Source organism: Mirounga angustirostris, unplaced genomic scaffold (assembly GCF_029215605.1).
Source record: "Mirounga angustirostris isolate CCGP_5_RB_7025 unplaced genomic scaffold, mMirAng1.0.hap1 SCAF_14, whole genome shotgun sequence".
Taxonomy (NCBI): domain Eukaryota; kingdom Metazoa; phylum Chordata; class Mammalia; order Carnivora; family Phocidae; genus Mirounga; species Mirounga angustirostris.
Window position 1 is genome coordinate 21,223,655 of NW_026991722.1, and position 19,978 is coordinate 21,243,632.

Below are 19,978 nucleotides of genomic sequence, written 5' to 3' on the forward strand. Positions count from 1 at the left end.
AAAGAGGTTATTATAAACTAAATTCACCTTCTTACCTGGATCAACACAAAACAAAATAAGACAAAAACAAAAGAAACAAAGAGACAAAATATATGAAACAAGAGTTTTCAGATATTTGACATCAAGCAGATCAGGTCAGCCACCTCTGAGAAAACAGAAACAAAGTGAGTCCATTGATTTCCTCAGCTTATTGCCTTGAGAAAGTTTCCAAGATGCAGAAGAGAAAGGGAAAGCCTAGATGCAGCCCAGTGGTCTCCCTGAATTAAGGACATGGAGTTAGAAGTCTGAGATGTCCAAAGCAATTGTAGTTTGTAAAGAAGAGAAGACAGAAATGCATGGAAGAGGCATTTTGGAGGTCTACCGAGTGTCTCTCTTGAGTCTTCATTGGAGTACTTATCAGTGCATGCTTACGAGAAAATTTCCCAGGGGTGGAAAAAAAAAAACCACCCAACAGAAGCAAAGAAAAAAGTCTTTGTGCTCACTCAGGGCCAGAAAAAAGTGGGTCTCCATGAGTCAGATGGACAAACTATTTGAAGAAATAATAGCCAAATTTTTTCCAAACTTGATGAAACTAATAATTCCACAGATGCAAGAATCTCAGTAAGCACCAAGCAGAAGAAGAAGAAGAAGAAGAAGAAGAAGAAGAAGAAGAAGAAGAAGAAGGAGAAGAAGAAACAACTACACAGAGACATAATAATAAAATTGTGTAAAATTAGTGACAAAGATAAAAAAAACAACCCTTCAAAGTAGCCAGAGAAAAGAGACACAATGTGTACAGAGGTATAAAGAAGAATGACTGCAGTAGTCTTGTTAAAAACAAGGCCATATAGGAGATGGTGAAGGAATATCATTAAACACAGGGGAAAAAAATTGTAGACTTAGAATCCCATTGCCAATGCAAATGTATTTAAAAAACAAAGATAAAATGAAATCTTTCCAGATGTACAAAGATTTAAAAAAATTATCACCAGCATAATTCCATTACAAGAAATATTAAGGAAGTCATTTAGAAACAAAGAAAAATAATACCAGTTGAACATATGGATTAACACAAGGAATAAACAACACTAAAATGGTAACTGTGTAGTTAAGATATAAAATACATCTTTTTTCTTATTTTTAAATTTTTAAAGTATATTTTATTGTTTAAAAAAAGAAAAATATTTTGCGAACTAATATAGTATTTTTGTAAGGTCAATAGCAATAAATTAAAGATACACACCATAAATTCTAAAGCAATCACTAAGGAAGCAAAAGGCTTACAGCTAATGAGCCCACAAAGGATGTAAGATAAATTATTAAAAATACTCAATTAGGGGCGCCTGGGTGGCTCAGTTGGTTAAGCGTCTGCCTTTGACTCAGGTCATGATCTTGGGGTCCTGGGATCGAGACCCACATCGGGCTCCCTGCTCAGAGGGGAGCCTGCTTCTTCCTCTCCCCCTGCTCATGTGCTCTCTCTCTCTCTCACTCACACACTCTTTCTCTCAAATAAATAAATAAAATCTTTAAAAAAATTAAAAAAAATACTCAATCTCAAAAAAGGCAGAAAGAAAAAAGGCACAAAGCTCAGATGGGTCAATTGAGCAACAAATGAAATACAAGCAGCAGGATGATAGTATAAACCCAAACATATCAATATTCTCATTAAACATAAATGGCCCAAACACCTCAATTAAAAGTCAGAGATTGTCATATTAGATAAAAATGAAGACTCAACTATATGCAGTCTACAAGAAAAAAAAACGCTTTAAATATAAAGACACAAATGGAAAAATATATATCATGCTAACACACAAACAAAAATTAGGCTGGAGTTGTTATATAAATATCAGACACAAAGTAGATTTCAGACCAAAGAATATTACTCCTGATAAAGATAAATAGTTCATAAATGATGAAATTCTTAATTCATCAAGAGGACAAAATAATCATCAAAAATTTTGCAACTAGTAACAAAGCTTCAAATTACATGGGGACAGAAACTGATAGAAGAGGATAAATATTAGTCCACAAGCATAACTGCTTAATAAAGCAAAATGTCCAGACATCTGGTTTTCTCTCTTTTCTCTATCAGCTCTTGATCCTAGCCCACAGGATAACAATTCACGGACATCCATGGGTAAGTTCTCGGACTCATACCTGAAGTATGACTTGTTTTTCGATCAGAAATTTTAGGACTATGTCCCTACATTTTAGGACTGTGTATTATTCCTTTGTTGAATTAAAGAGGTTTAATTTTACCAGAACACTTTGTTTTTCCCTATAGGAAGTAAAACTTCCTTGCAGTAATGTGTTCTGATGCAAGCCCTGATCAGGCTGGGATTGGGTCCCACCATCCACTCTCCACACTAAAGAGTAAGGTCTTTGCTGTTTATGACAATATTTATCTGAGTGTGTTAATGTAACACTTAACTTTTTTCATTTAAAAATTAGCTTTGATTTTTCTTATTTTAGTTCTCTTGCTGATTTCCCTCATTTGTAAACTTGGGATGATACCTGACACTAACATAATGGAGGGGGTAAAGAAATAAATTGGTATTTGTAAAGTACTTGGAAGAAATGCACTAAGCAGCCATCTGTAAACACTAAATGACATGGAAAATTAAGGAGAAATGTAGATTGTTCTTATCCAAATAAAACATTTTCTAGAAAAATACAGAAGATGGAGAACAAAATTTTGTTAAAGATTTATTTATTTATTTGAGAGAGAGAGAGAGAGAGGGAACAGGGAGGGGAGGGGCAGAGGGAGAGGGAGACAGAGTCCCAGGCAGGTTCCACATTGAGTGCAGAGCCCAACACTGGGCTTAATCTTAAAACCCTGAGATCAGGATCTGATCTGAAACCAAGAGTCAGACGCCCAACCACCTGCACCACCCAGGTGCCCCTGATGGAGAAAAAGTTTTTGATTGAATGTTTGAATTTAATGTTGGTAGAATAAATGACCCACATAGTCCTTTATTTTACCAATTTGATTTTACAAATAACAACTCAGGTTGTAAAACACAAGGTAAAATGTGGAAGAGTTATATAAAAAGGAGAACAAAGAGGGGGAGATTGGAAATTTTTAATGAAATATATATACATATATACACACTCCATATGAGAATATGTATATTTATTCCAATGAAATCTTTTCTGCTCTAGTTCAATAATAGTATTCATCTTTTGTAATAGATTCTTCTAAATAGCCTTAGAAGATTTACCAGGTGTAAAACAATGCATCTGCTTTGGACCTCAGGGAGTAGAAGTGAGAAAAGAGTTACAAATAGAATGATATATATTATTAATGAATCACCCTAAGTCTGCCCTTAAAGACCGCTAGAAAATGCCTATAGGTTTAGAAGACACTAACCTCAGGAAAAAAAAAAAATCACAAAAGATAAAATCTATTCTTCCTGATATATTTTAAGTAATGATCTCATGGAATGACCTTTTCTCTTCCTTCTCACTCCTCTCCAAGCAACCAGTGCTCATGTTGAATGAATCTAACTCTCCCACTCAAGATTTTTTAATAAGCATTCTATTATAGCTGAAAACGGGAGCTTACATTTTTGTCTTTCACACTGAATTGAATGTCACTGTGTTGTTTAGATTTGTGATTTGTTTTAATTTTAGTAAACAAATATGTTTTATATAATGTTATGCAGCTGGTGAATATTGGTGTTTAAAACCCTGTAATCCTTAACTGTTTTCTAAGTTGTATTTGATATAGTCTACTGTTAGGTATAGAGGATAAATCAGAACAATATAAACTTCAAAGTTTATAAAAACACATAAATCAAAGCTTATGGAACTGAATTTTTTATATTTGCTAAACCACTGATATACCATATGATAATAGAACAATGCCTTATTCACATTTGCATAATGTTTCTAACTTTTTAAAGAATTGTAAATGGCATTACGTTTATTATTTAAGTGGAATCTCATAGAAAGTCTATAAGGTAGCACACTTTCCTGATTCATAGATGAGAGAGCTGAGGCTTTGAGAGTCCCACAGTGTGGGGATGTAAAGGCTACTGTGCAGATGACCAATAATCCATTGTTAAAGACAGAACTTAAACCTACATTTGATACCATTGGATTCTGAACAAATTTAATCACAAATGAAACACGCATTTTCTTCCTTCCTTCCTCCTTCCATTCTTCCTTCCTTCCTTTCTTTCTCTTTCCTTCCTTCCTTCCTTTCCTTTCTCTTTCTTTCTTTTCTTTCTTTCTTTCTTTCTTTCTTTCTTTCTTTCTTTCTTTCTTTCTTTCTTTCTTTCTTTCTTTTTTCCTTCCTTCCTTCCTTCCTTCCTTCCTTCCTTCCTTCCTTCCTTCCTTTCTTCTTTCTTCCTTTATTTTTTTTCTTTCTTTCCATCTTTCTTTCCAGGCCAAAGTAAAATATTTCCAATCACTGTTATAAAAAAGGATTTTTGATAGTATTTAGCAACACGTAATAAATTTACATTAAAAAGCTGAGTATTTTTTTAGGGAAGAGGAGCAGGATGGTGGAGAAGTAGGAGGCCTAAATTTTGTCTGGTACCAGGATTACAGCTAAATAGTTATCAAACCATTCAGAACACCTACAAACTCAACAGGAGGTCAAAGAAAAGAATAGCAGCAATTCTATGAACAGAAAAGCGACCACTTTCTGGAAGGTAGGATGTGCAGAGAAGTGAATCCCAGGCGATATTTGGGAAGATAGACCGTGGGGGGAGGGAGCCTCCATCAGCCGGCTACCGGCAAGTGATAGAGCAGCAGAGCACAAGATCGGAACTTTAAAAAAATTTTTTTTTTAAGATTTTATTTATTTATTTGAGAGAGAGAGAGTGAGAGACAGAGAGCATGAGAGGGAGGAGGGTCAGAGGGAGAAGCAGACTCCCCGCCGAGCAGGGAGCCCGATGCGGGACTCGATCCCGGGACTCCAGGATCATGACCTGAGCCGAAGGCAGTCGCCCAACCAACTGAGCCACCCAGGCGCCCAAGATCGGAACGTTTAAAAGGTGAAAGATTTATGCAATCTGAAGAGAAACCAGAGTGTAAGATCAGAAATTTTAGAAGTCTGCTCAGCTGAGGGATGTCGCTCCAGTGGCTAAGTGGGGGGTGGAACCCTCGCTGGGACAGTATGGTCTCAAGACCCTCAGGGTCACAGAAATACCGGGGGTGCCTGAGTGTGGCAGAGCTCCCAGGTATCATAGCAGGGAAGCCGGCTGCAAAGACGGAGCCGAGGAGTGGGCTCTCAGCTCAGGGTGGCCATAAACCGTGATCCGTGGCACGGTTGGGCCACTACTCCTCCAGCAGGACCCAACAGTGGCAGATCCAGGGAGACTCCCCTTCCTCCCCTGGGAGAAGTGGTGCGGGAGTGCACTGCAGGGATCTGCGGGGTTTGGAAACTCCAAACAGGGTCATGTGCCAGAGATAGAAGTGCTCAGTCACAGGCCAGGTTGAGCACAGAGTGTGGCCGGAGACTGGGCAGATAGGAGTGATTGCCTGCTTTTCTCTGGGGGCTCACTGAGGAGTGGGGCCCCGGGTTCTCGGCTTCTCTGGGGCAGAGATTGGGAGGCTGCCATTATCTTTCTTGTCCTCCAAAGCTGTATGGAAAACTTGCAGAGAAGAAAAGCTACCAAAGGCAAACCACAGCAGATTACCTAGACTGGCCCCTGACAAGGGCGGTACAATTTGGCCTCGGGCAAAGACATTTGAGAATCACTGCAACAGATCCCTCCCCCAGAAGATCAGCAAAAACATCCAGCCAAGACTAAGTTTACCGATCAAGGAGAACTGCAGAACTCCAGCACTAGGGGAATACAGCACATAGAATTAAGGCTTTTTTCCCATGATGCTTTAGTCTTTCAAAGTTAATTTTTAAATTTTATTTTCTCTTTTACTTTTTTTTCTTTGAATTTTTCTTTTTCCCTTTTTCAACCAACATCTTAGCAAAACTTTTTTTAAAAAATCTTTTTAAATTTTCATTTTTAGAGTCATATTCTATCCCTTCATTGTAGTTAACCTTATTTTTTGAATATATATAAGCTTTTCTCTCGTTAAAATTTTGGGATTCAGTTTCTTCTAACAGACCAAAATATATCCTAAATCTCTAGTATATGGCTTTGTTCTAGTCTCCTGCCTGATCACATTCTCTCCCCACCTTTTTTAAAATTTCTCTTCTTTCTTTTTCAACCAACTTCTTATCAATTCCTTTTATAAAATCTTTTATAATTTTCATCTTTACAGTCATATTCCCTTCATCATATTTACCCTTATTTTTGTACATATATGTTTTTCTTTCATTGAAATTTTGGGAGGGAGTTTCATCTAACAGACCAAAATATGCCCAAAATCTAGTGTGTGGCACTGATCTATGCACCAGCCTGATCCCATTCTTTCTTTTTTTTTTCTTTCCCTTTCTTTTCCCCCTGGTTTTGGGTCTCCTCTGATTTGTTTAATGTATATTTTCCTGGGGTCATTGTTACCCTTTTAGCATTCTGTTCTCTCATTCATCTATTCTCCTCTGGACAAAATGACAAGATGGAAAAACTCACCTCAAAAAAAAAAAAAAAAAAAAAAAAAGAACAAGAGGCAGTACCGACTGCCAGGGACCTAATCAATATGGACATTAGTAAGATGCTGGAACTAGAGTTCAGAATGATGATTTTAAAGATACTAGCTGGGCTTGAAAAAAGCATAGAAGATACTAGAGAATCCCTTTCTGTAGAAATAAAAGAACTAAAATCTAACCAAGTCAAAATCAAAAGGGCTATTAATGAGGTGCAATCAAAAATGGAGGCTCTAACTGCTAGGACAAATGAGGCAGAAGAGAGAATCAGTGATATAGAAGACATAATGATGGAAAATAAAGAAGCTGAGAAAAAGAGAGATAAACAAATACTGGATCATGAGGGCAGAATTCGAGAGATAAGCGGTACCATAAGAAGAAACAATATTAGAATAATTGGGATCCCAGAAGAAGAAGAAAGAGAGAGAGGGGCAGAAGGTATATTGGAGCAAATTATAGCAGAGAACTTCCCTAATTTGGGGAAGGAAACAGGCATCAAAATCCAGGAGGCACAGAGAACCCCCCTCAAAATCAATAAAAAAAGGTCAACACCCCGACATCTAATAGTAAAACTTACGAGTCTCAAAACAAAGAGAAAATCCTGAAAGCAGCTCAGTACAAGAGCTCTGTAACCTACAATGGTAGAATCATGAGATTGGCAACAGACCTATCCACAGAGACCTGGCAGGCCAGAAAGGACTGGCATGATATATTCAGAGCGCTAAATGAGAAAAATATGCAGCCAAGAATACTATACCCAGCCAGGCTGTCATTGAAAATAGAAGGAGAGATAAAAAGCTTCCAGCACAAACAAAAACTAAAGGAATTTGCAAACACGAAACCAGCCCTACAAGAAATGTTGAAAGGGGTCCTCTAAGCAAAGAGAGAGCCTAAAAGTAACATAGACCAGAAAGGAACACAGACAATATACAGTAACAGTCACCTTACAGGTAATACAATGGCACTAAATTCAGATCTTTCACTAGTTACCCTGAATGTAAATGGGCTCGATGCCCCAATCAAAACACACAAGGTATCAAATTGGATTAAAAAAACAAGACCCATCGATATGCTGTCTGTAAGAGACTCATTTTAGACCCAAAGATACCTCGAGATTGAAAGTGAGGGGGTGGAAAACCATTTACCATGCTAATGGACACCAAAAGAAAGCTGGGGTGGCAATCCTTATATCAGACAAATTAGATTTTAAACCAAAGACTGTAGTAAGAGATGAGGAAGGACACTACATCCTACTTAAAGGGTCTATCCAATAAGAAGATCTAACAATTGTAAATATCTATACCCCTAACATGGGAGCAGCCAATTATATAAGCCAATTAATAATGAAATCAAAGAAACACATTGACAACAATAAAATAATAGTAGGGGACTTTATCACCCCCATAACTGAAATGGACAGATCATCTAAGCAAAAGATCAACAAAGAAATAAAGGCTTTAAATGGACCAAATGGACCAAATGGACTTCACAGACATATTCAGAACATTCCATCCCAAAGCAACAGAATACACATTCTTCTCTAGTGCCCATGAAACATTCTCCAGAATAGATCACATCCTAGGTCACAAATCAGGTCTCAACTGGTACCAAAAGATTGGGATCATTCCCTGTATATTTTCAGACCACAATGCTTTGAAACTAGAACTCAATCACAAGAGGAAAGTTGGAAAGAACTCAAATACATGGAGGCTAAAGAGCATCCTACTAAAGAATGAATGGGTCTACCAGGTAATTAAAGAAGAATTAAAAAAATTCATGGACACCAATGAAAATGAAAACACAACTGTTCAAAATCTTTGGGATGCAGCAAAGGCAGTCCTAAGAGGAAAGTATATAGCATTACAAGCCTTTCTCAAGAAACAAGAAAGGTCTCAAGTACACAACCTAACCGTACACTTAAAGAGCTAGAGAAAAAGCAGCAAATAAAGCCTAAACCCAGCAGGAGAAGAGAAATACTAAAGATCAGAGCAGAAATCAATGAAATAAGGGCGCCTGGGTGGCTCAGTTGGTTGAGCGACTGCCTTCGGCTGGGGTCATGATCCTGGAGTCCCAGGATCGAGTCCTGTGTCGGGCTCCCTGCTCAGTGGGGAGTCTGCTTCTCCCTCTGACCCTCCCCCCTCTCATGCTCTCTGTCTCTCATTCTCTCTCTCGCAAATAAATAAAATCTTTTTCTTTCTTTCTTTCTTTCTTTCTTTCTTTCTTTCTTTATTTATTTAAAAGATTTATTTATTTATTTATTTATTTGAGACAGAGAGAATGAGAGAGACAGAGAGCACATGAGAGGGGGGAGGTTCAGAGGGAGAAGCAGGCTCCCTGCCGAGCAGGAAGCCCGATGCGGGACTCGATCCTGGGACTCCCGGATCATGACCTGAGCCGAAGGCAGTCGCTTAACCAACTGAGCCACCCAGGCGCCCAAATAAATAAAATCTTAAAAAAAAAAAAATGAAATCAATGAAATAGAAACCAAAAGAACAGTAGAACGGATCAATGAAACTAGGAGCTGATTCTTTGAAAGAATTAACAAGACTGATAAACCCCTGGACAGACTTACCAAAAAGAAAAGAGAAAGGACCCAAATAAATAAAATCATGAATGAAAGAGGAGAGATCACAACCAACACCAAAGAAATACAAACAATTATAAGAACATATTATGAGCAACTCTATGCCAGCAAATTAGATAATCTGGAGGAAATGGATGCATTCCTAGAGATGTATCAACTACCAAAACTGAACCCGGAAGAAATAGAAAACCTGAACAGACCTATAACCACTAAGGAAATTGAAGCAGTCATCAAAAATCTCCCAACAAACAAGAGCCCAGGGCCAGATGGCTTCCCAGGGGAATTCTACCAAACATTTAAAGAAGAATTAATACCTATTCTTCTGAAACTGTTCCAAAAAAAGAAATGGAAGGAAAACTTCCAAATTCGTTTTATGAAGCCACCATTACCTTGATCCCAAAACCAGACAAAAACCCCATCAAAAAGGAGAATTACAGACCAATATCCTTGATGAACATGGATGCAAAAATTCTCACCAAAATACTAGCCAATAGGATCCAACAGTACATTAAAAGAATTATTCACTACGACCAAGTGGGATTTATCCCTGGGCTGCAAGGTTGGTTCAACATCCGCAAATCAATCAACGTGATAAAATACATTAATAAAAGAAAGAACAAGAATCATATGATCCTCTCAATAGATGCAGAAAAAGCATTTGACAAAGTACAGCATCCTTTCTTGATCAAAACTCTTCAGAGTATAGGCATAGAGGGTACATACCTCAAAATCAGAAAAGCCATCTATGAAAAACCCACAGCAAATATCATTCTCAATGGGGAAAAACTGAGAGCTTTTCCCCTAAGGTCAGGAACACGGCAGAGATGTCCACTATCACCACTGCTATTCAACATAGTATTAGAAGTCCTAGCCTCAGCAATCAGACAACAAAAAGAAATAAAAGGCATCCGAATCAGCAAAGAAGTCAAACTCTCACTCTTTGCAGATGATATGATACTTTATGTGGAAAACCCAAAAGACTCCACTCCAAAACTGCTAGAACTCATACAGGAATTCAGTAAAGTGGTAGGATATAAAATCAATGCACAGAAATCAGTGGCATTTCTATATACCAACAAGAAGACCTAAGAAAGAGAAATTAATGAGTTAATCCCATTTACAATTGCACCCAAAACCGTAAGATACCTAGGAATAAATCTAATCAAAGAGGCAAAGAATCTGTATTCAGAAAACTATAGAATACTCATGAAAGAAATTGAGGAAGACACAAAGAAATGGAAAAACGTTCCATGCTCATGGATTGGAAGAACAAATATGGTGAAGATGTCAAGGCTACCTAGAGAAATTTACACATCAATGCAATCCCTATTAAAATACCATCCACTTTTTTCAAAGAAATGGAACAAATAATCCTAAAATTTGTATGGAACCAGAAAAGACCCCGAATAGCCAGAGGAATGTTGAAAAAGAAAAGCAAAGCTGGCAGCATCACAATTCCAGACTTCCAGCTCTATTACAAAGCTGTCATGATCAAGACAGTATGGTACTGGCACAAAAACAGACACATAGATCAATGGAACAGAACAGAGAGCCCAGAAATGGACCCTCAACTCTATGGTCAACTAATCTTTGACAAAGCAGGAGAGAATGTCCAATGGAAAAAAGACAGTCTCTTCCACAAATGGTGTTGGGAAAATTGGACAGCCATATGCAGAAGAATGAAACTGGACCATTTCCTTACACCACACACAAAAATAGATTCCAAATGGATGAAAGACCTCAATGTGAGACAGGAATCCATCAACATCCTTGAGGAGAACACAGGCAGCAACCTCTTTGACCTCAGCCATGGCAACTTCTTCCTAGAAACATCGCCAAAGGCAAGGGAAGCAAGGGCAAAAATGAACTATTGGGACCTCATCAAGATAAAAAGCTTTTGCACAGCAAAGGAAACAGTCAACAAAACCAAAAGACAACTGACAGAATGGGAGAAGATATTTGCTAATGACATATCAGATAAATGGCTAGTATACAAAATCTATAAAGAATTTATCAAACTCAACACCCAAAGAATAATCCAATCAAGAAATGGGCAGAAGACATGAACAGACATTTTTCCAAAGAAGACATCCAAATGGCCAACAGACACATGAAAAAGTGCTCAATATCACTTAGCATCAGGGAAATCCAAATTAAAACCTCAATGAGATACCACCTGACACCAGTCAGAATAGCTAAAATTAACAAGTTAGGAAACGACAGATGTTGGTGAGGATGCAAAGAAAGGGGAACCTGCCTACACTTTTGGCGGGAATGCAAGCTGGTGCAGCCACTCTGGAAAACAGTATGGAGGTTCCTCAAAAAGTTGAAAATAGAGCTATCCTACGACCCAGCAATTGCAGTACTGGGTATTTACCACAAAGATACAAATGCAGTGATCCCAAGGGCATGTGCACCCCAATGTTTATAGCAGCAGTGTCCACAATAGCCAAACTATGGAAAGTGCCAAGATGTCCATCAACAGATGAATGGATAAAGAAGAAGTGGTATATATATATACACAATGGAATATTATACAGCCATCGAAAAAATGAAATCTTGCCATTTGCAATGACGTGGATGGAACTAGAGGGTATTATGCTAAGCGAAATAAGTCAATCAGAGAAAGACAAGTATCATATGATCTCACTGATACGAGGAATTTGAGAAACAAGACAGAGGATCATAGGGGAAGGGAGGAAAAAATGAAACAAGATGAAACCAGAGAGGGAGATAAACCATAAGAGACTCTTAATCTCAGGAAACAAACTGAGGGTTGCTGGAGTGGAGGGGGGCGGGAGGGATGGGGTGGCTGGGTGATGGACATTGGGGAGGGTATGTGCTATGGTGAGCACTGTAAATTGTGTAAGACTGATGAATCACAGACCTGTACTCCTGAAACAATACTACATTATATATTAACAAAAAAATAGTTAATCCCCCCAAAAAAGCTGAGTATTTTTAATTAAGGCAAAACTGATATTTTTGGAGCAGTCACAACCAAAGTTTGATATCTCTATCTCTTACAAACACCAACTTCTCCACCTCTGTTAACCTTTTTCAGTGTCTGTTAACACTCTGATACCACAAAATTAGTAATAAAAGACATTCTTATTCTCCATTTTCATTGAAATATTATAAGGCCAGAGTTCAAATCTTTTTCCCCAGGTTAGACACTGTGGCAGAGAGAAAAATATGGAACTGAACCCATAACCAGAATGTCATTCAATTCCATTTTTATTTGCTTTTTAGTATGCTTAGACTATGGTTTTAAAAATAGGAGTTTATTAAAACCATATCCTCTAATAAACATCAGTGAAAGGATAAGAATGAAAGCAAATAACTGAAATAAAACCCTAAGAGTATCTTTTTGTACTGGGGTTAAGACACTTCAGAAGAAGTACCAGATGATCATTAAAACTTTTAATTGTACATTCTTCCTTTTATAGGGTAAAACCAAAGTTTATGAACATTAGTTCCCTGTAGATCTCTGCTAATCCACACGGGTGGTGGTGAAAGATTTTAACCAGCTCTCCTTAAGATATAAGATAGTTTTAAATGGGCTGATTAGACGAGGAGAACAAAAATCCTTGTAGGAATATCTCAGTTGGAAAAGCAGTGACTGCATCTGGACATTTATACATAATCACTTTTGTTCTCTGAGCTCAGGAATTCATAAGAGTAAATGAAAAAGAGATGGGAGAAACAGAAAACAAAAGTAAAATGATAGACCTAACTTCAACCATTTATGTATTTACATTAACATTAAATTTTACATTAAATTCTAACGGCCTAAAAACTCCAATTAAAAGGTAGAATTTTTCAGAAGGCATAAAATAGCAAGACTCAACTATAAACTGCCTACAAACACAGAAAATCTTTAAATATGAAGACATAGGCTAGGGCGCTTGGGTAGCATAGTTGTTTAAGTGTCCAACTCTTGGTTTCAGCTCAGGCTGTGATCTCAGCGTCCTGAGATCCAGCTCCTAGTAGAGCCCCAAGTTGGTTTTTGTGCTCACCAGGGAGTCTGCTTGAGATTCTCTCTCTCCCTCTCCCTTCCACTCCTCTCTCTCTCTCAAATATAAATAAATAAATCTTAAAAAAAAGACATAGGCTGAAACTAACAGAAGGAAAAAGATAGATCATGTAAACTGTAAGTATGAGAAGGCTAGAAGTATATACTTATAAGCTATATTAATAACAGATATAATCATCTTGAAGACCCTGAGTATTACCAGAAATAGAGAGAGTCTTCTGTAATGCTAAATGAGGTGACTTACTAAGAAGACATAACAATTACAAATGTTTATCAGCTTAATAACAGACTCCCAAAATACATGGAAGAACAGAGACAAACAGAGAATTAAAGGGAGACATAGATGATGTTTATAAGAGGTGATTTGGATAACCTGAGCAATTCACAAACTGTTGATCAAAAAATTTAATAAAAACATAGATGATCTAAGAAATACTATCAAAGACCTTGGTCTGATCAATATTTACAGAACTCTGTATCTAATAACTGCAGACTACATATGATTTTTAAGTTCATGTAGTACATTCAACAAAATGAAAACAGGTCATGATAAGTTTAAAGATGTTCAAGTCAGTATATTTTCCATTCATGACAAAATAAAATTAAAAATCAACAATAACAAGATGTCTAGGAAGAAACAAAATTTGAAAAGGAAGCAACAAACCTAATAACTCATGGGGAAAAAGAAATTAAGGAAAATTAGAAAACATTTTGAATTAAATGATAATGAATAGACAACATATCAAAATCTGTGGGAGACAAGGGAAGGGGTGCTTAGAGAACACAAATAGCTTTAAAAACCTACAGCATGAGGTTCCACCTTAAGAAATTAAAAATAGAGAGCAAGTATGATTACAATAAGTACAAGAAAGGAAATAGTCAAGGTAAGAGCAGATATGAAAGAAATAAAATAGAGACAGAAAGTAGAGATAATCAGTATTGTTAAAGCTTCAAAGATCAACAAAATTGGTAAACTCCTATCTAGGCTGATCACAAAAAAGAGAGAGGACATAGATGATCAATATCAGAAATGAAATAGCAGTTATCACCACAGATAATAAGAGATCATTATAAATGAACAATTCTATGCCAACAAATGGGACAAAATGTAGACAAATGTCATGAAAATTATAACTGACCAAAATCAATAGAAGAAAAAAAATATAAAAAGATGTATATTTGTTAAAGAAGTTAAATTCATTATCAAAAGCCTTCCTAAAAAGGAAATCTCAGATCCAGATGGTTTTGTTAGTGAATCCTATCAATTATTCTAGGAATAAAAAATATAAATTTTACACACACTTTTTCAGTGACAGAAGAACAAACTGTCCAACTAATTTTATGAGACCAGTATAACTTTATTTAAAAAAAAAACTGGATAAAGTCATTATATGAAAAGAAAACTGTAGACAAATATACTTTGTGAATATAGTAGACAAATATACTTCATGAATATAGTAGACAAATATACCTCATGAATATAGGCACAAAAATTCCTTAATAAACATTAACAAATCAATCCAACAATACAAGAAAGGGGAAATACATCATGACCTGTAGGATCTGTATGAGAAATTCAAGATGAGCTACCCTTCAAAAATCAATCAATATAATTCACTATATTAAAAAATACTAATAGGGCAGAAGAGGAGAAAATAATTTCAAAAAATTCAACAAATACTCATGATAAAAATTCCCAGAAATCTAGAAAAAGTAGAAAACTTCCTCAATCTGATAAGAGACACATGTGAAGAACCTGTACCTAACATCTTATTTCATGCCTCCCCTAAGATTAGGAACAAGGCAAAACTGCCTCCTCCCACCACTTCTATTCAACATTTTACTAGAGTTCTTAACCAAGAGAAGGCAAGAGAAAGAAATAAAAGGCAGGAGATCAGAAATTAACCATAAAACTGTTCCTATTTACATACGATATGCTTGTTTACATGGAAATTCTTAGAGCATTCTACTAGTAGCTCAAATAGGGAATTTAACCAGTCTAGGGTACAAGAGTAATGTTTAAAAACAACTGTATTCTTCTACACTAGCAGCAACAGCTGGGAAATAAACTTGAACAGTCCCATTTAAAGTAGTTCATATATACACACACCCATATAAAAAGGGACTATATTTAATAAACACACACACACGTATATATGTGGACTAAATCTAACAAAAACATTCAAGACTTCCTATACTGAATATTATAAAACATTACTGAGATAAACTAAAGAAGAAATTTGAAAAACAGAGATTATTGTGTGTCAATTATACCACAATAAAGCTCTTTTAAAAACTCAGCAAATTGTACACTTTAAATATGTATAGTTTATATACATACAGATACCTCCATAAAGATGTAGAAAGAGATAAACTGATCGATTGATAGATTGATCAACAGATTGGTAGATACACTGTGAGTTTTTAAAAGAAGAACTTGGTTTCAAATTAATTTTGCCAACATTGCCAGAATTCAGGTCTTGTTGATCTATGCTATGTGTATACATCAAAGCTGGTATTTAGGGCTCTTAAACTAAGAGGTGCATGATGTCAAAAGATTAATTACAACTATCTAATAGTACAAACATTGGTTAATGAATCTCTTTGTCTGCACTAGGCAAGCTTTGTTTTGTAGTCCCGAGGCAGGTCACAGGGCCTGGTATCTAAATGCTCAATTATTATGCCTGATAAACAAAATGCTATTGGAAAGTTCTGGTCTGTCATCAAAGAGAAGTTTATTGGTCAATTATAAAACAGATAGCTTTTTTATAGTCTAAAATACAACCATGACACTTGAAGTTGTAGCTGATGCTATGCTTTAACAGATTATAACTTTCCTTAATTCATTTTTAATTGTATAACTGTTATACAGTCCTTAAAATATATATTCCCCGATTTAGGTGAAGTTTATGTTAGACATATCTTAAGTTCTAACTTTTAAAAAGATAAAGGATTCACTCAAGCCCACATTCAAACTTTGCAAAGAAACCACCAATTGTTACATTTATTCTATTAAACTTTAAAGTAAGCATACCAATTTCGTAATATCTTTTTGAAAGGTATTTAAAATATAATTTTTAAAGCTTTAGACATACAAAATTGTCTACACATTTTTTTTTTAAAGATTTTATTTATTTATTTGACACAGAGAGAGAGACAGCGAGAGAGGGAACACAAGTAGGGGGAGTGAGAGAGGGAAAAGCAGGCTTCCCGCTGAGCAGGGAGCCCGATGCGGAGCTCGATCCCAGGACCCTGGGATCATGACCCGAGCTGAAGGCAGATACTTAACGACTGAGCCACCCAGGTGCCCCTTGTCTACACATTTTATATATTTTTATAGGTATATATAAAACTGTTACTATTTAATATATATTAAGATATGTTTAACATACACTTTGGGTAAACAGCAAAACACATTTTGAAAAAATACCAGTTTCTTTGTGTAACTATGGAGATACTTGAACAATAACAATAAAACGCTATTTTATTTCATATTTTATGTTAAGACATGGGACTATGTTAGAAGAGTATCAGCTGGTAGAACTTAAATACATGTGTACATATACATATGTGTGTGTGCTTGTGTATATGCAAATGTATGTGTGTAAATCTCTTTCCAGATAAATTTTAAAGTGTAATAAACACATGATGATCTATCCTGGAGATAGGTTCATATCCATTTTATTTGTACAGTTTTCTTAGCTCTTTAAAATATATCTTACAAAGGGAAATCTCTTGTTTTCTTGTTAAGCTTTTGGAGAGATTAGCCAGTGTTAATCTTCCAAAAGCCTCAACTTTGCAAGCCTTGGAGATTCCTGGAAAGTCTGCTTGTAGTAAAGAACACTGTTACTAAAAGGCCCTGGTGAAGCATTGCGGTTTTCCTTCATGACTTCATTATGCGCTTGCACCCACTCTCGTTACAGGGGAGCATGGGCATGGCCACGGGGATCTCCCTCTGCTGGGTGGCATCAAGATCAACGGTCAGACATGATGCCCACTGAATAATGGATAAATGACAGTACCCTGGCATAAGTTCGATGGCCATAACACATATTATGGGATTGCCTTAACATTCAAACTTGGGGACTGACGGAGAGAATTATTATTTCTAAATGCCAAGCTAACTAGCATTATGGAGATTTTCAGTAGGCACTTCTCTTATTAGTGTTTGAGGCAACTATAGAGAGAATGGGTCAGTGCAATTTTCCTCCTGCACTGGGAAAATCTTTTCTTGCTACTGCAAGAAAAGGTATTCAAATTCAAATCAAGTTTCTCATCAAAATATTCTGTTTGTGGAAGCCATTACAAATAAGTAGCACCCTCACACACACACAAACTCCCACCATCACGTTGTATTCCCAGTGAGGTCAGTGTACTTCATTGCAAATAATATGGTGTTAAATCAACAGGTAGAATCAACCTGCTTTGTGCTTTATGAGAATAGCTTAACTTCCTGACACCCTATATATGACATATATTTCTTTGATTTCTCTCTGTTAATGATATAATCTCTTATGATACTATGGAAAATCAGATATAAAATGGATATGCCCACTTTTACTGCATGATAGCCCTCTCTGAATAAACAAGTTTTCAATGAATTCAGAAATGTCATAATTCAAGTATTGTATTTATTAAAATGAGGTGAAGTATGATAAGAGACCTTGGAACGTATGGAGAGAGCAGTCTGATAACTAAGTTTATAGGATTGATTGAAAATTCTCATAATGGCATAGCCACAAAGCTTTACCTATAAATGCCAAGGGAAAAGAAGGCAAGGTGACTAGATAATTTAGTGTTAAAGAAAAATTGACAGAATATCTTCCTAGTGAGAAAAAAAGTGAAAAAAAAAAGTGTTGACTTTCTTTTTATAAGAATTATTAAGATTAGAAGTTTCCATTGACCAGTGGAAAAAAATAATACAATTCCCTTTTTGTATTCTATGACTCGTAAGCAAAAGTACACAGCAGAGCACCTACCATTGTTGTGAATGTCTCTAGATAAAATGCCCCAATTCAAAATCCAGAGACGAAAAACAGGTGTGTATGTGTGTGTGTGTGTGTGTGTAGATTGATAGAAGATAGAGAAAGAGAGACTTGTCTTATGAAATAATATGTGTCACAAATTAAAATAAAAGTCCAAAGAACAAGTTTCTAAAAAAGAAAATAATTTCAAATAAATCATTTATTTCCCTTAATAGAATAAAAACCATAGCTACTCACCTAATCTCTCAATGGAATAATATCGTTGTTTACTATCCACACGTACTGTCTCAGCATAAGGGCTCCCAACACCGTAACCAATAATGTAACCTCGCACCACGATGTTTGGGTTCAAGGGAGGAGTCCAACTCATGATGATGCAGTTGGTCTGGGGCCTCACATGAAGAGAGCTTGGTTGGTCAGGGACTTGAGACTCTAGAATTCAAAGGAGGCATTATTAGTCTGTCTCATACTAGAACATGCAGCATGGTAAAACTTCCTATTTAAGCAAGACTTAATATCATATTCCATAGATCCTCAAATGTTGTATCACTTACTGCCCAAGTTCCTCCTTGTGTCAGCACGTAATACATTTTCCATGTTTGATTTGACTTTCACACTGTTTCTCAAGCACAGAGGGCACTGAGTTCCTTCTATAGACATGTAGCATCATGCATCTTTATTCTAATCATTTTTTTCTTTGGGCTGTCCCCCCATATAACTCTTCTTAGGTATCATCAGAACTGAGTGAAATCAAAGAGGATGTAAGAATAATAGAAAGGGAAATGAAATGTCAAAGTGGTCTTGCCCAAGGATTATTTACTCTGATTTAACTAAAAAACAAAAATAAAGCAGTCTTTTCTTAAGAAATTGTCAGGAGAAACAGTTTAGGGCCATGATTTGCTCAGCATGATTAGGATGGCACTTGACCCATAATTAAGTGCATCTCTGAAAAGCGCATTCATTGTAAAGAAAAGGAGACAGCGGCTGGGATTGCAGCCATACAGACTTTGGAGTGTGCAAATTTGGTTTCAAACCAGGCTCTGTCATTTACTAGCTGTGCACCCTCATGAAGTTATTTATCTTCTCCGAGATTACCTTCTAATTAAATTGACATTCCAAATATTGATTGCCTCGAAGCCTGAGCTCTGGAAGTAAGAGTTCCAATTTGTACTGTATACTCACATCTCAGAGAAACCTTAAGACCTTATTTGTCCTGTCTCCATTTCCTCATGTGTAGAATGAGGCTAAAGATAGCAATGGTCTCATAGGATGCTGAGAAGATTTAATGAGATAATGCATAAAGTGCTCTAATTATGAGTAGCACCACTGATGTTAGCTGTTAGGGAGTAAATATACATGTAACTCGGACATGAATTTTCTTTGAAGGAGACTGTGTGTTGAAAATTAATAAATTGGAATTCTGGCTTTTATATCATCCTTCTTCCCTCTGATCTCATCCCTAAAGAAATGATGCATTTTCTGGATGATTATCATAGTTCACTTAATAGATATTTATAGAGCACCTACTATGTTTGGGGAGTGGGGCAAGGTACCCATGATGATCAGGATACAGGACAGAGTGATTATGGCAGACGGAAAACATGTATCTTTGGAGTTTATAGTTTAATGGGAAAGACAAGTAAAAAGGCAGTTATAATATACTATGATACATATTTTGATAGGATTAATAAGGCACACGTACCCTATTTTTTGAAAATCACAGAAGTATTCTGGGAAGAAATTTAAGAAAGAATGTGCCCATCTAAACTAGTAGTCCTTTAAATGCTCAGCACAGTACCTGGCAATTAATGGGTATTCAAAAATATTAGTGATGT

At 36.3% G+C, this 19,978-nt stretch overlaps 1 protein-coding gene across 1 annotated transcript in view; it reads right to left on the reverse strand.

The window, feature by feature from the left end:
• DCC (DCC netrin 1 receptor) overlaps positions 1 to 19,978 on the reverse strand; it is a 775,798-nt gene that overhangs the window by 168,279 nt on the left and 587,541 nt on the right. Inside the window, exon 15 of the mRNA XM_064578790.1 lies at positions 18,381 to 18,575. Within this exon, the coding sequence (XP_064434860.1) occupies positions 18,381 to 18,575 (195 nt within the window). The remainder of the gene's footprint in view (positions 1 to 18,380; positions 18,576 to 19,978) is intronic.